Source organism: Rutilus rutilus, assembly GCF_951802725.1.
Source record: "Rutilus rutilus genome assembly, chromosome: 2".
NCBI classification, from domain to species: Eukaryota; Metazoa; Chordata; class Actinopteri; order Cypriniformes; family Leuciscidae; genus Rutilus; species Rutilus rutilus.
This window is the reverse complement of record NC_140210.1, coordinates 34870723-34887597: the sequence shown is the minus strand read 5'-3', so window position 1 is coordinate 34887597 and position 16875 is coordinate 34870723. Positions and strand designations below refer to the sequence as shown.

Here is a 16875-nt window from a genome sequence, read left to right as displayed (position 1 = left end):
TGCATAATTGAGACTGGAGTTAGTCTGGCACTCTCATCCACCTGGACGCTTCATGACTGATATTTAAATTGAAAAAATAAATAAATATAAATTTCAGCTTGTCAAAGGTTTGTTTTTGTTTTGCTTTAATTTTGGGAAATAAATCAATTCTTTTATTCAGCAATCAAAAGTGACTTTAATGTTGTTACATGGGGGGGTTAACGCATCATGTTTTCTACAAAAATATTAAGTGGCACAACTGTTTTCAGCATTGATATTAATTAGTTAATAAGGATCATGTGACACTATGGCTGCTGAAAATTCAGCTTTGCCATCGCAGGAATAAATTGCATTTTAAAATTGTAAAACAGTTACGAAAGTTATTTAATTTTCTTATATAAATATTATTAATTGTCATTGCTGTTTTTATTAAATAAATGCAATATTTGTGAGCAGATGTTACAGCGTTAAAAACGACAAATAACTTTTGAATGGTAAAAGCGTAAAGATGAATAAAAACATTTATATAACATTAGTAAAAAAATAAACTAATATTATTACTACTAATATTATAAACACTATTTTAAATTAATACAACTAATATTATTTCTGATAATATTATTCATATTATTTTTTTACACAAACAACATTAGGGATTCTGGGCCTCCAAGCATAAAATTGTCTGTCAGTGCATAAATGTAAAAACCATCCAGTCAATCTCATTAGAACATGAGAGTTTAGATAACTTACTGATATTGCAAATGACTATGCGGTCTATCATCTCGGAAAATATCATAAAGATGCAATCTTTAATGCTACTCTAGTGAGACGCTTTTTACTACAGAGAGCTTTCATGGTGACATGATATAATGTGCGTCAGTCATCAAGATTCAGCTATTTCAGACCTCTCTGACACTAAACATCTAGCCTATACCTATAACATCTACTAAGAATGTCAAATGTAAATTTTATTTAACGGACAGAATAATTGAAGGACGAAGAAAAAGAAAAGAGGGAGGAGAGAGGGAGGGACTTGGAGGAAGAGAAATATTCTGTGAAAGCATCTGATCTCAAGATGTGGAGACTTTTTATCAGGGAAACAAATAAGGAAGATTACTGAAGAGGTTTTTTGACTTTTATTGACAAAACGCAGGATAAAGCATTTGGACAGAATTATCACCAGGATTAACTAAACATTCATGCGAATACGTTGATACACTTGAAGTGTATTTTTTTGTGTGAATGCAGCAGTGTTCTGGAAAAATGTGGAGCTGCATAACAGATTTCTTTACCTATGAGACGACCAAGTCCGTGGTGGTAAAGAGCTTGACCATCGGCATCATCAACCGTGTTGTCCAACTCCTCATCATAACGTACTTCATTGGGTGAGTGTTCCGACTCATTTGCACAATGGTAGCGAGATTTAAACTTGTGCCCAAATAAAAAAAAAACATGTTTGTGTTTTTAAAATTAATTAAAAATGTATTAAGCATTTATTCGCCTTAATGTTAATTTCAACATTTACAAATACATTATTAAAATAAAAAAAATGCATCTGTTCTTATTATTTAATGGACCTGTGCTAACATGAACTATGAACAGGTGTATTATAATTAACTAACGTTAACAAAGATTAATAAAGACTGTAACAAATAAAATGCTGATTGAAATATATTACAGTTAATTTGGATAATTATTTTTGGACAATTAAATTACTTGGTTTTTAGTCTTTCGACTTGGTGGCATAATTGATGTACAACGCAGTTGTATGAGACTAAAATATGTTGTTCTTAGTATATAAGTGCATGAAAATCTTACATTTTACATGCAGTTTTTTTATATATATTTGTGAGCATTTTACATTAAAGAAAGCAAAAATTGCTCTGTATTTCCTGTTTTCTTAACTCTTTATCTCCCCATCTCCCCCTCCCTCAGCTGGGTGTTTTTGTATGAGAAAGCATATCAAGTGCGAGACACATCTATCGAGTCATCAGTGATGACTAAAGTGAAAGGTTTCGGAGAGTATAACAACCGGATCATGGATGTAGCTGATTATGTCACACCAACTCAAGTAAATCTCAAGTTTTAAAATACTTAAAATAATATGTATACTTTTGTGACCATTTGGATTGCAAGCGTGTGTGTCTATAACATAGCATGTTATGTGTGTTACAGTTTGATGTCAAAATTGTAAACATAATTAAATCTAACAAAATCTCCCTTAGGAGACATGTGAGGACACCCCCCCCCCCCCCCCCCCCCCCCCAAAAAAAAAAAGTTCTAAGGATGTTTTGCTAATGTTCTCATTATTTGTAAATGTTCTCTGAGCGTTCAAAATGTCCCGTTTTTTAAGCATTTTAAACCCTTTTTTCTTTTTTTGCGAACATTTTATCATTTTCCAAACGTGAAAGGGATTGTTCACTCAAAAATGAAAATTCTGTCATTAATTACTTATCCTCATGTCATTCCAAACCTTTAAGACTTGTGTTCATCTTCAGAACACCAATTAAGATCTTTTAGAGGAAATCTGAGACCTTTGTGGCCCTCTTTAGACAGCTACACAACTACCACTTTAACGCTTCAAAAAGTTTATAAAGATATCGTAAAACTAATCCATATTAATTGAGCGGGTTTAGTCCAAATTTTCTGAAGAGACCAGATTACTTTATATGATGAACAGATTGAGTTTAGTCTTCTATTCAGATACACATTCATCAACTCACATATTGGTTGTGGTAAACGGAAGATCAAGCATGTTTGCATGTAGATGTGTGAGCTTCACGTTTGAGGTTCTGCAAGAACCAATGAGGTTCATTCTTGTGTTACGCTGCACATTTGAGCTTCTGCAGAACCAATAAGGTTTGTTCTCGTGTTACGCTGCACATTTGAGCTTCTGCAAGAACCAATGAGGTTCATTCTCGTGTTACGCTGCACATTTGAGCTTCTGCAAGAACCAATGAGGTTCATTCTCGTGTTACGCTGCACATTTGAGCTTCTGCAGAACCAATAAGGTTTGTTCTCGTGTTACGCTGCACATTTGAGCTTCTGCAGAACCAATGAGGTTCATTCTCGTGTTACGCTGCACATTTGAGCTTCTGCAGAACCAATGAGGTTCATTCTCGTGTTACGCTGCACGTTTGAGCTTCTGCAAGAACCAACGAGGTTCATTCTCTTGTTACGCAGCACATTTGGGCTTCTCCAAGAACCAATAAGGTTTGTTCTCGTGTTACGCAGCACGTTTGAGCTTCTCCAAGAACCAATGAGGTTCATTCTCGTGTTACGCAGCACATTTGGGCTTCTCCAAGAACCAATAAGGTTAATTCTCGTGTTACGCAGCACGTTTGAGCTTCTGCAAGAACCAATGAGGTTCATTCTCGTGTTACGCTGCACATTTGAGCTTCTGTAAGAACCAATGAGGTTCATTCTCGTGTTACGCAGCACGTTTGAGCTTCTGCAAGAACCAATGAGGTTCATTCTCGTGTTACGCTGCACGTTTGAGCTGCTGCAAGAACCAATGAGGTTCATTCTCGTGTTACGCTGCACGTTTGAGCTTCTGCAAGAACCAATGAGGTTCATTGTCGTGTTACGCTGCACGTTTGAGGTTCTGCAAGAACCAACGAGGTTCATTCTCGTGTTACGCAGCACGTTTGAGCTTCTTCAAGAACCAATGAGGTTCATTCTCGTGTTACGCAGCACGTTTGAGCTTCTTCAAGAACCAATGAGGTTCATTCTCGTATTACGCTGCACATTTGAGCTTCTGCAGAACCAATAAGGTTTGTTCTCGTGTTACGCTGCACATTTGAGCTTCTGCAGAACCAATGAGGTTCATTCTCGTGTTACGCTGCACGTTTGAGCTTCTGCAAGAACCAATGAGGTTCATTGTCGTGTTACGCTGCACGTTTGAGGTTCTGCAAGAACCAACGAGGTTCATTCTCGTGTTACGCAGCACGTTTGAGCTTCTTCAAGAACCAATGAGGTTCATTCTCGTATTACGCTGCACATTTGAGCTTCTGCAGAACCAATAAGGTTTGTTCTCGTGTTACGCTGCACATTTGAGCTTCTGCAAGAACCAATGAGGTTCATTCTCGTGTTACGCAGCACGTTTGAGCTTCTGCAAGAACCAACGAGGTTCATTCTCGTGTTACGCAGCACATTTGGGCTTCTCCAAGAACCAATAAGGTTTGTTCTCGTGTTACGCAGCACGTTTGAGCTTCTCCAAGAACCAATGAGGTTAATTCTCGTGTTACGCAGCACGTTTGAGCTTCTTCAAGAACCAATAAGGTTTGTTCTCGTGTTACGCTGCACATTTGAGCTTCTGCAAGAACCAATGAGGTTCATTCTCGTGTTACGCAGCACGTTTGGGCTTCTCCAAGAACCAATAAGGTTTGTTCTCGTGTTACGCAGCACGTTTGAGCTTCTGCAAGAACCAATGAGGTTCATTCTCGTGTTACGCAGCACGTTTGAGCTTCTTCAAGAACCAATGAGGTTCATTCTCGTGTTACGCAGCACGTTTGAGCTTCTTCAAGAACCAACGAGGTTAATTCTCTTGTTACGCAGCACGTCTGAGCTTCTTCAAGAACCAATGAAGTTAATTCTCGTGTTACGCTGCACATTTGAGCTTCTGCAAGAACCAATGAGGTTCATTCTCGTGTTACGCAGCACGTTTGGGCTTCTGCAAGAACCAACGAGGTTCATTCTCGTGTTACGCAGCACATTTGGGCTTCTCCAAGAACCAATAAGGTTTGTTCTCGTGTTACGCAGCACGTTTGAGCTTCTGCAAGAACCAATGAGGTTCATTCTCGTGTTACGCAGCACGTTTGAGCTTCTTCAAGAACCAATGAGGTTCATTCTCGTGTTACGCAGCACGTTTGAGCTTCTTCAAGAACCAACGAGGTTAATTCTCTTGTTACGCAGCACGTCTGAGCTTCTTCAAGAACCAATGAAGTTAATTCTCGTGTTACGCAGCACTTTTGAGCTTCTCCAAGAACCAATGAGGTTAATTCTCGTGTTACGCAACACGTTTGAACTTCTTCAAGAACCAATGAGGTTAATTCTCGTGTTACGCAGCACATTTGAGCTTCAGCAAGAACCAATAAGGTTTGTTCTCATGTTACGCAGCACCAGGGGCGATTCTAGGATTTTCATTTTAGGGGAGCTCAGCCCCCCAAAAAGTTAGTTTATGGTCTAATGCGCATTATTAACTATATTTTATAATCACTGAGGTACCAAATGCGAGGTATTTAGGGGGGTTCGGGGGCATGCTCCCCCGAGAAAATTTAGATTTCTCTGATCTACATATGTGCATTTTAAGATGTTTTGAAGGCCAAAAAAAATGGATGACAAAAGCTTTAAAACCATGTGCAGGCAGGTGTTTATTTTCCACACTTCATCAGCATCACACTCTTCTTCTCTTTGTTTTTATCTTGCTCTGTCTTTTCCCCTCCTAAAGCTGAGCTTTGACTGATTTAGGCTTTTCATTTTTGTCTGTCAGTGAAAAAAGTAAACATAGGGTCAACTGATAGGTTGATTTATGAATCATTTTCTCAGACAAAGCTACCAGGAAAGCTAGGTAACTAAGTTTATTAAATTCATTCACAATATGTAAACATTCATTATTGATCTAGGCCTAATACATGGCCGTAGACAGGGCTTTATAATCAAAGAGGTCATAAATTTGAGGTTGTTATGGGGTTAAACATTTTTATTTCTCTGATATGTGCATTTCAAGACGTTTGAAGGCCAAAAAAGGATTAAGAAATAGATTTAAAACCTGCTCTCTCCTCATCTCCATCACTGTCTTTTTCTCTCAGTCTCCTGATCTTGCCCTGTCTCCTCCCCTCCTAAAGCTGAACTTTTTTAATTTACTGAAGGCTACAAATTGTATTATATTAATTCTCAACATGTACACATGCACTATTAATCTTGTGCCTATGAAAACGGCTTTGTTAATGTTTATTGTCCCCTCACAATGACATAATTAGACGTTATATAGGCCTATTTTCAGCTCAAAATGGCGAAATTAGACAAAAGTTTATTAGTTTTCTAATTATTTTTGTCATTCGTTTAACATTTATGACCTAAAAAACTGTCAAATATAAAATGTTTAGTTTAGCTAACGTTACTTACATCTTAACTCGCACTTGACCGTAAACTGAAGCGTCAGTCGTGCTGCTAAAATTCCATGTAAAATTCGCGCTCAGCAGCTTCTGTGAATATAAAGCCCGCCTACTTTGATTTGATTGGTCTTCTCAAATATTCTGACACTGAAAGACCAATGAGGCTCAGATGAACAAACACACACACACACACACACGCGCGCGCGCGCCTCTGTTTCTGACCTGCGCTCTGCTTGGCGCTTCTGCCGACTGAAGAAGAAGAACATTATTTAACCTTGTCAAAGACAAAAATATATATATTTTTAGAATAACAACATTTCTTACTCCAAGTTTTAGGGGTGCTGAGCTCCTTTTTAGGGGTGCTGAAGCACCCCTAAAAAGGGGCTAGCCTCGCCCATGCGCAGCACGTTTGAGCTTCCACAAGCGGTTTATTCTCGCAGGTTCAGTTGAGCTTCTGTTTATGTTCGCTGATCACTGTTTATATGTGAATAAAAGCCTATATTAAATCTGTTCATTATGTGAAGCGATCGAGTCTCTTCAGAAAATTTTTACTAAACCGCACAATTAGTATCTTTTTGAAGCATTAAGGTGGTAGTTGTGTAGCTGTCAATGGAGGGACAGAAATCTCTCAGATTTAATCAAAAAGATCTTGATTTGTGTTAGAAGATTAACTAAAGTTTTACGGGTTTGGAACAAGATGCAGGTAATTAATGACAGAATTTAAATTTTTGGGTGAACTATCTCTTTAAGGGAATATTATTTAATGTTCTCTTAATATTCTGAAACAAGAACTAAGATTTTAAAATGCTAAAATGTCTTAAAACTAAAAAAAGTGATTTTTAAATAATGTTTGTGTTAATGTTTTGAGAAAACATAAAACAAAGTCATCATTTACTCACTCTGGTGTTGTTTAATGCTGTATGCCCTTCTTTCTTTTCGGGCCACAAAGAAATTAAATAAAAAACTTGTCCCGCTTGCGCTCGAATATATATTGGCAGTGAATAGAGTGGCGCAGGGATGACTCCACTGGTTCCCTCTAGATTTTCCTAAGGGTTTTCAATTTATGAGTAAAATAAAGCCTGTGGTAAACATAACTTGATGATACCATGAGACCAATGGTTTACCATGCAAACTGCACACATTCACATTCCAAACTGTCTAATTACTTTCAAAAATAAACATAACTGCTTCAAAAATTGTGTTTTCAGTATAGGTGTTTATCAGTTTACGCTGTACAGTATTTATTTTACTCATAAATGTAAAAATCCCACTATAAAAGCCCAAAGGAGCATCTTAAGGGAACCAGTGGCGAATTAGTCTTTCAGTTTTTAATGTCATCCCTGCACCACTTGACCACCATTAAACTTTAAAAAAAAGATGCAAAATTATCACAGCCTGGAAATCCAGACCTAAATCTAAAAGATTAATGTTCTGGCGTCGACTAGTGAAAATCGGCCAGCTCGAGGGGCGGCACTGAGCATGCATTTGAAAATCTCACTGCACGCAATTGGATAACACTACGACCAATCACAACAAGTTATCGCTTAGCTACCAGTGGAGCTAACTGGTAGATTATACTCTTACCGTATCCGGTCAGCAAAACAGCAAAAACCTCCTTCTTGCAAAGGAACAATGCGAGCGCCGTCTTCTGTTCCTGTTTTAGAGAAAAAGTCTAAATCTTTCATTGTAGCGGCCAAAGCTGTTTCAAACAACTGGTGTTCATCCATAGCCATCTTGCAATGTTTACTAATGACTTCGACGTCTCAGCGCTGTCGTCATCTCGCCTCTGGCCCGCCTATATCAGATAACCCGATGTGATTGGTGCAGCTCAGATAGAGGGGCATATTTAATGAGCATCATTACTCGACACCAGAGTAACTCGCTGAGCAAATTCAACTTGTGCTCTCGCGAGAACTCTGGATTACCAGAGTAAGAGAATGGTCCAGTGAAGTCTTGCTTAGTCTTGATTTCTCACAACTTTGCACTTTTTCTGGCCGAGTCGGAGTGAACTGCAGCACAGAGTCACAGGCACAGAAGACCAATGGCCAAGGTCAGGATTTTGGTTAAATAATACATTACCTCCAGAACACTTGGAATATACGACACGTTCTGTGATACATTTGCATCTTTTTTCAAAGCTTAATCCTGGACACTACTCACTATGGAAGCTTGTTTCTATAGTCAGGAATATAGTCAGAATTGCATGATATAATTTCGCAATTACGAGATATAAACATGCAATTCTGAGGAAAAAAAAGTCAGAATTGCCTGTTTATTTCTGTCACAGGTCTGGTTGCAGCAAAGGGGAAACAGGATGTAGGCCTATATGCAGCAGTCTTTATTAATCATAAACTCAAACTTACAGAGATACTCAAGAAAGATTAGGACAACCATGCTAACAGCAATGACGACAGACGACTAGACAGCACGAAACTCAGACTTAAATACACAGAAAAACAAGAGGAACTAATTAGACTGATCAACAAAACAAACCTGAACTCAACTAACACAATCAGACCATAGAAACAAACAGGGAGAAAATGAAGGAGAACTGAAGTAATTAACAGATTAGAAGACTAACTGAGAAAATTAAACATTAACAGAACTCAAAATATGACAATATATCGCAATTCTGGCATTATAACATATAATATGACTTTATATCACGCAATTCTGACTTTATAACTCGCAATTGCGACTTTATATCACGCAATTCTGACTTCATAACACAATTGCGACTTTATATCACAATTCTGACTTTACAACTCGCAATTGCGACTTTATATCACGCGCGCAATTATGAGATAAAAGTCTGAATTTTGAGATAAAAATGTTAATTCTGTGGCGGAAACAAGCTTTCATAATTCACTCATATCATACATATTGGCTCAATAAATGACTTCCAAATAATTATCCCCATGCAAAAAGATGCATTGTAGGCTACTAGCTTGAGGTCTTCACTTAAAATTAAAAATGAATATTCACAAACATATTTAATTGTGCTCAGTCAATCTGTCAAGGCAAAGTAAAAAACGGTGTTGGCTGAACAAGTCCTACGTCCAAAAAACTGTATACGCAGAATTCAAATGTGGATGCGTGGGAGAGCGAGCAGAGCCGAACCAGCCAGTGCAGTGCCAGTGAAGAAACATTCCCAAGATAATACAAATATTCACTGTCACAAGTTTCAAGACGTTATGGACAAGCGCAGGTGGGTCATTTAAAAAAACAAAATTGCCTTTTGTGGTCCGAAAATGAAAGAAGGGCATACGGCATTAGATCAACGTTAGGGTGAGTAAATGATGACTTAATTTTCGTTTTAGGGTGACAGGTTAACTCTGAAAGGACATTCTATTAACATTACTGAAAGAATACTTGCTCATAACTTTGAGAGAACCTTGGACAAAGTTCTGAGAACTTTCCTTGTTGGGGATGTTCTTACATGGAAAATCTATTCATAAATACAGTAAATACTTTATACTATTTTACATTCTAAAAAAGCTCATTAAGGGTGTGGGTTAGTTTATAGTAATTGTAAATAAAAACAATAGCAGTTAATTATACAGCATGTCTTTTTTACACAATGTCTGTGTGTGCATGTGTCCACCAGGGGGCGTCGGTTTTCTGCGTCATAACAAAGCTCATTACGACAGAGAACCAAGTTCAAGGAAACTGTCCAGAGGTGAGTGAGGAAACTGCTTTGCACTACCGTTTTTTGAAGTAGCCTACTGAAATCTGTCACGGTTAATGTACACTCATTTCATTTATTCTTGTCTGTGTGTGTGTTTATGTGTTTGTCTATGTAACTCTTCAGAGTGAGATGAAATTCAAATGTGATAATGACAGTACTTGTAAGAAGTTGATGTCAAAACCACCAAGCAATGGTAAAATTCTAATGTTCTTTATATCCTTTGTGTGATAAATATTTTTTATTGAACGATCATATCAATAATATATATATATATATATATATATATATATATATATATATATATATATATATATATATATATATATATATATATAATTTTTTTTTTTTTTTTTTTTTTTTTTTTTTTTTTTTTTCAATGAATAATAAAAATAAAGGAAATTATTTTTAAATTGGTTAGACCACCTGTGGTGAAAATCAAGTTTTTAATGTTTATATGTCTATGTGGTGTTTTTAATATGCGTTAAGCATCAGTCAACACCAATGCTGAGTATTTTAAAATGGAAGTGTAAGACAGTTTAAAATATGCAGTAGGCTATGAAACTGCCCCTCTGTAACCAATCCCGTCAATGTGTGGGGCGGGGATTTTTCTATCATATCATAGGTGTGTTCAGATTAGGCTTGTTTGAGATGAGCAAAATCTGCGCAGAATCGATCACCGGTGATCACCGCGAGATGCATGCCGGTTAGAAATGTGTCCGAGTGCGGTCCGCCTTGCTCTGATGTCATGCTGACTTATGTCAAAAATCTCTCGCGCGCGCAAGGCGCACGTGTCGGATTCTGCAGTCGGGCGCAGTTGCTCTCCACCGACTGCGCTGATCAAAAGCATGATGGGAAACGACTTACTGACGACACAGCTTAATGCTCATTGGTTTAAACAACTGTGATGTATTGTTGTCTTTTAAAATGTTTGATTTTAAAACTCTAATATCATGTTTTATGTGTATAGCCTATGTTATGTGTGAATATTCCCAAACTATCTGACAGTGTGATCTCTTTGGGTTATGCAATTAAATTTTTTATTAAAAAAAAAAAAAAAAAAAAACAAAACACATATGTCTGTATTAAAGAAAAAAATATTGATAAACATGTATTTGGAATGGAATTAAATAACAAGTACTTTGGGTGTCTTGTTCATTTTATTTATTTTCATATAGAAGCAACGTACAGAACTTAAATTCCATCCAGTTTATTGGCAACACTGCACGAGCGTGAATCCCGTGAATCCCGCGATATCCATCTTTGATCTCACAGGTGTCAGAGCCACTGCGTGAAGAGAGAACTGTCCGGCTTGCCTGCTCTTTTTTCACTCCTCCTCTCACTGCAGCCGCCTACTCTCGACTACATTTCAGGCGAGGCAAGGCGCATCTCAAACAAGCCTATTGACTCGGTGCTGCAGACCGATCGGTCTATGACATCAAAGTACCGCGAGAGTGATTAGAGAGCAGACGGCACCGTATGCTTTCGAATAGCTCTCGCGGTACTTTGATCTCATCGTTTTGCACAGTATGGAAGCTTGTTTCCACCACAGAATAAAAAATTGTAATAGATAATTGTGACTTGTTATAATGTCAGAATTGCAAGATATAAGCTCGCAATTGCCAGGAAAAAGTCAGACTTGTGAGTTTCTCACAATTGCGAGTTAAAAAGTTGGAATTGAGGGATATAAACTTGCTATTCTGACTTTTTTTCTCGCAATTGTGAGATATAAACACATATTGTGAGTTAGAAAGTCCAATTCTGAGGGGAAAAATACTTACTTTTTTTCTCAGAATTGCAAGTTTATATCTCACAATTCTGACTTTATAACTTGCAATTGCGGCTTTATCACGCAATTGTGAGGAAAAAAAGTCAGAATTGCGAGATTTATTGTCGTAATTGCAAGAAAAAGTCAGAATTGTGAGATAAAAACTCGCAATTACCTTTTAAAAATTTTATTCCACTTTTTTTCTCAGAATTGCAAGTTCATATCTCACAATTCTGACTTTATAACTCGCAATTACGGCTTTATACCACTCAATTGTGAGGGGAAAAAAAGTCAAAATTGGTTTAATCTCATAATTGTGAGAAAAAGTCAGAATTGTGAGATAAGCAAATATCTCCCTTTACTTTGAACTTTGAGCTTTGTAACTTTGCAGATGTTGTTTATGCTCAAACAGCAACATTACACACTAACTAAAGTTAGAAAAGTCAAATCATATTCAACCAAGGGATAACATTTTTTACTGCAGGGGAACTTTAACAGTTTGAGTGTTTCATTTTGGATTGTTTTGTTATATTGAAATGATCAAGGAAAAACCAATAACCTACTAACATTATAACAAATTTTACAGTCTATATGTTACGTTTTGATCTATTGGTTGTATCTCGAAGGGTTGCTGACAGGACGATGTGTGAACTTCAATACTACCCACAAAACCTGTGAGATCAAAGGATGGTGTCCTGCAGAGATTGATGAAGTTCAACCGTGAGTCCACTTTTAAATAAACAAATTAATAGATGTGTGAATGTTGAATAAAAAAGGACTTATGGAGTTTTTTTCTTATTAAGAAACCCCATGATGGAGGTGGAGAACTTTACCATTTTCATCAAGAACAGCATTCGCTTCCCACGTTTTAACTTCACAAAGTAAATGCAGTCAAACACAAAGATTCTTTTTTTTTTACATAATCTACCAGTAAACCTTTTTGGATTATTTATTTTTTAAATAATGACCTTCATTGTTTCCATTCAATATTTCTCTTTTCCTTTCAGGGGAAACTTTTTGCCCAACATCAATAGTAGCTATATAAAGAACTGTAACTTTGACTTCGAGAGGAATATGTATTGTCCAATATTCAAAGTGGGTGATGTGATCCGATTTGCACAACAAAACTTCACCACTCTTGCCAAAAAAGTGAGTGTTTATCTAATATTTTTCTTTGTTACTTTGTTACTACCTTGCTTTCTTCCTTTCATCATCTAGTTTTATATATGTAAGAAATATTTATTCTATACAACAGTTTTATATACAAGTATAAATATATAAACTAATGCAATTAACTCATATTAATATAAATGTGTAACCAATAAGTTAATGTCAATAAACAGAAGTAGTTTGGCCACGTAGTTCAAATGTTTTCATCCACCAATGGAAATAGTTTCAAAAGAGGCCAAATAAATACCTGTTTATAAAATAATAACTGTTTCATAAAAGTATATAATAACTGTTAGCAGACATTACATTAGTCAACATTACATTTCAGACAATTTTTTTTAAAATTCTCAGCACTGTAAAAAGTGATCAGTTGACAAACCCACTGCCGTAAAAATGATTAAATAAATAAATTTCATGCATAATTGAAAAAATTAAGTTATGTGGAATTGTCAAGTTCACATAACTTATTTTTTTCAATTACGCATTAAGTTTATTACTTATTCATTTTAAGGCAACGGGTTTAGTTAAATCAACTGATCACTTTTTACAGTGAAAAAAATTGCACCGTCGTTATTTCTCTTTAAGTGCAAAGTCAAATTGGATTTGTGTAAGTAATCTCTGTCTCTTTCTCTCAGGGAGGAGTGATAGGGATAAAAATAGCATGGATATGTGATTTAGACAAGGCAGATGATGAGTGTAAGCCCGCCTACTCCTTCACTCGTCTGGACGCCATGTCAGAGAAGACCACTGTGTCTCCGGGATACAACTTCAGGTTCTAGAACCTTTTCTTTCCACCTTAAAGCTTAATCAAGAATGTTGCCGTCTGCAGGCCTCTAATGATACTGCACAAACAAATGCCTCCAATCTGTCCACATACTTCATCCACATGTTTATCAGACTTTTTGTAGTGGCCACATACTATAAAATATTACAAAAAGGCACCAAATCATTCGAAGTTGATAGCTTGGATAATCCTTTTTGAAACTGTATCCGCTAACATGTCTAAATCTTTGTCCTTAGGTACGCAAAGTATTTTCAAATGGAGAACGGAACTGAGTATCGCACTCTGCTGAAAGCCTACGCCATCAGATTCGATGTGCTGGTTAATGGAGATGTGAGTTCATTTTAAATTGTTTGTGCGTTTTTTCGAGCATTTTCCGCATCTGGGCATAGTTGCTCATTACATTTTCTCTTTAAAGGCTGGGAAATTTGACATGATACCAACTCTAATCAACATGGTTGCTGCCTTCACCTCTGTTGGTGTGGTATGTGTCTTCATTAATGTACATAAACATAAAACAGCTCATTTTCACAAAATGGATAACATAAATGGGTCACTTTTATGGTAATTCTTAGTAGAAAGTCAACACCAAATGTCAGCTAAAACATAATAAAATCAACAACAAACTAGAAAATAGTAAAATGGTGCAACCGTAATAATTAGAGATCCGTTATTTAGTGTGTGACACTAGCACCAAACACATAAACAGTGGCTTACTCAAATTCACCTTTTGCTTTAACTATTTAAGATGTAATTTGTTATTTCATATTAATGAGATGGTCACTTCACATTGCACTGCTGGCTTGCAGCATAGCGTTAGTCAAAAACATGAATTCCATATTGTCTTAAAGTTTAGTAGATTATACTCAATAGTTTTATCTGTGAACTTTATTCAAATCTGCAAATAAATGTAAATATGTGTACAACATTTCTTTATGTTTGCATCAATACACGACTCATTGTAAATATAATGAACAATCCAAAGTAATATATAAGTATCAGTTAGATCTTTGATTTCTACTTGCATGAATCAAGTACAAATGTAATATTTGTTTCATATTTTTAAGTTCACGTTTAGGCAAGGCAAGGCGAGTTTATTTATATAGCTTATTTCATACACTATGGCAATTCAAAGTGCTTTACACAGAAAGGAATTAAAATAATCACAAAATAAAAGCAATACATAGTAAAAAGATGATACATAGATAAACTTCTCAACTGGCAAAACACCAAAAATCATATTTTTCAGAACTCCCAGTTTTACTCTGAGATTTTTAGATTTTAAGATTTTAGATTAACTTATTCAATGTAGAAAGTGCTTTTTTGCTTTATTTACTATAATACTGTAATATACTATAATTTTGCTATATATACTATATATTTATACCAAAAAAAAGTGCGCTTTCACTCATTGTCTGTCCTGGTCTGTCCTGCCACTTAGCACAAAACTTTTACCTTAGTTCTGACCAGTGCAAGTCAAATAATGAAGATTTGTTTATTGTAAGTATGTGAAATATGACCCAAGTGAGAAGTGAGCAAACCGCCCGGCTGGCCCCAGACCTTTAAGAACGATCGATCAGTATAGACATAATATACCACTGTAAAAAAAAAAAATTTGCTGACTTAAACTTTGAAGTATAATAAACTTGTATATTTAAGTCGTTTCAACTTAAATTACATTAAACTGACTTAAAAAATGAGTTGAGTCTTGTATAACTTAAAATGTATTGTTATCAACTTATTTTGATGAGTTAAAGCAATGTAAAAACATTTGTTAACTGCATACCCATTTCTTGTGTAATATATATATTTACCTATGTATATACATGTAACTATAATATTCATGACATGAATTTTGTCTCCATCCTCATCTTGAACTTGGACTGCTTTATCATTAATCAGTGCCAGACAGCCACTTGCTTCTTAATACAATTTTATAAAGCGTGTTTAATAATGAAATTAATTCAAAATAGAAAATATTTCATACCTGTTAACCTCTTTAAGTAGACAAAACTGAGACTTTTCCTTTATTTTAGGGTACAGTGCTTTGTGATATAATTCTGCTGAACTTCTTGAAAGGAGCTGACCAGTACAAGGCCAAGAAATTTGAAGAGGTTTGCATTTTAGCAAGTCGCCAACAACATTACATCTATCCAGTTATGATGACAATGAATGCCTCACTGCCTCTCTCTTGCTCTGTTTCTAGGTATCAGATTCACATAGTCAGAGCACTAGTTCATTCTACAGGTCCAGAGACCACAGCCAGCATTCAATCAAACCTGATGAGAAGTTCTCTACTGACTCCGGAGCATTTTCCATTGAACGCTATAGTTAATAGTGCCCACCACAGCGCTTGGGAAGGATTGCAAAAAAGCAATCATATTTTTTTCATTAATTCAGTCATTTACATACATACATACATACATACATACATACATACATACATGCTTACATGCATACATATATATTTGCATATTAAAAATGTCCCCCATTAGCCATTAAGAATATTTTAGAATCATCTTCAAATCAAATTAAACTTAAAAATTTGCCTGACTGATCAAATATAAAACAAAAAAAAAAATTTTTTGTAAATAATAGCATTAAGTAAATACTCAAATTCTGTTATGTATTCTCACAGTGTTAGCATGGCCTTTACACAACTTAAACATGGCCTTTACACAAGTTAAAAATATTTAATAATTCATGTGATTGTTTAGTAGACTCCCAAAATGTAGCTATGCAACTGTATGTGTTTTTTATTTTGTGAATATAAAGTTATTGTAAAAGAGTATCACCCTCTCTTTTGGCCAAGTGTAGATGAAAATGTTTTTTGCTTGATCAAATTTTCCTGAACTTTTCTAACACTGTCAGGAGTATTTTTGGTTCGTTCTGTTCCCTGTTCAGCCGTTTGCACGACACTTTCAATAAAAAACTGAAAACTTTAAGCGTTTTGGCTGATCCATTTACATGGCAACAGTGTTTTGGGGGCCTGAAAATACAAACTTTTGAAAACGGATTTTAACGTGCAAGTTTTTGAAAACAATACCGTTATCATCTCTGTGTAAACTACAAAAATGCGAAATTGTGAAAAAGGTGACGTCATTACGTGTTCATAGGCGCATAGTTTTTCTTTACAAGGTGACCTCGCCAACTACTGGCCATGAATAATACACCTTTTTTTTTTATCGTTTTTCGCGAATCCATGTGAATGGATATAGTTTTGACAACATTGTCGTCTGTACGCAAAAAAATGGGAAGGAAAAACGTTTCCATTTTTAGTTCACCATTGTTGTGTAGATGTACCCTGATTTCGTTCTGCTAGTTTGTTTCCATGGTTAATCATTAGCACACCTGTTCTTAGTCCTGTAAATGTTTC

The 16875-nt window shown here is 35.9% G+C and overlaps 1 protein-coding gene across 1 annotated transcript; it reads left to right on the top strand.

The window, feature by feature from the left end:
* Positions 1 to 1050: 1050 nt before the first annotated feature.
* Positions 1051 to 16829, top strand: p2rx3b (purinergic receptor P2X, ligand-gated ion channel, 3b). The gene is made up of 12 exons (XM_084395592.1): positions 1051 to 1364; positions 1915 to 2050; positions 9703 to 9774; positions 9907 to 9976; positions 12175 to 12268; positions 12352 to 12429; positions 12556 to 12697; positions 13354 to 13490; positions 13739 to 13832; positions 13918 to 13983; positions 15536 to 15613; positions 15706 to 16829. The coding sequence occupies exons 1-12, from the start codon at positions 1222 to 1224 to the stop codon at positions 15832 to 15834; spliced, it is 1239 nt and encodes a 412-aa protein (XP_084251718.1). The 5' UTR covers positions 1051 to 1221; the 3' UTR covers positions 15835 to 16829.
* Positions 16830 to 16875: the final 46 nt, after the last annotated feature.

Bases quoted from the DNA above. Each gene is read 5' to 3' on its own strand.
- p2rx3b (XM_084395592.1), top strand. From the start codon at position 1,222: ATGCAGCAGTGTTCTGGAAAAATGTGGAGCTGCATAACAGATTTCTTT. The intron at 1,365-1,914 runs GTGAGTGTTCCG...CCCCTCCCTCAG, and splicing joins ATCATAACGTACTTCATTGG to CTGGGTGTTTTTGTATGAGA. The intron at 2,051-9,702 runs GTAAATCTCAAG...TGTGTCCACCAG, and splicing joins ATTATGTCACACCAACTCAA to GGGGCGTCGGTTTTCTGCGT.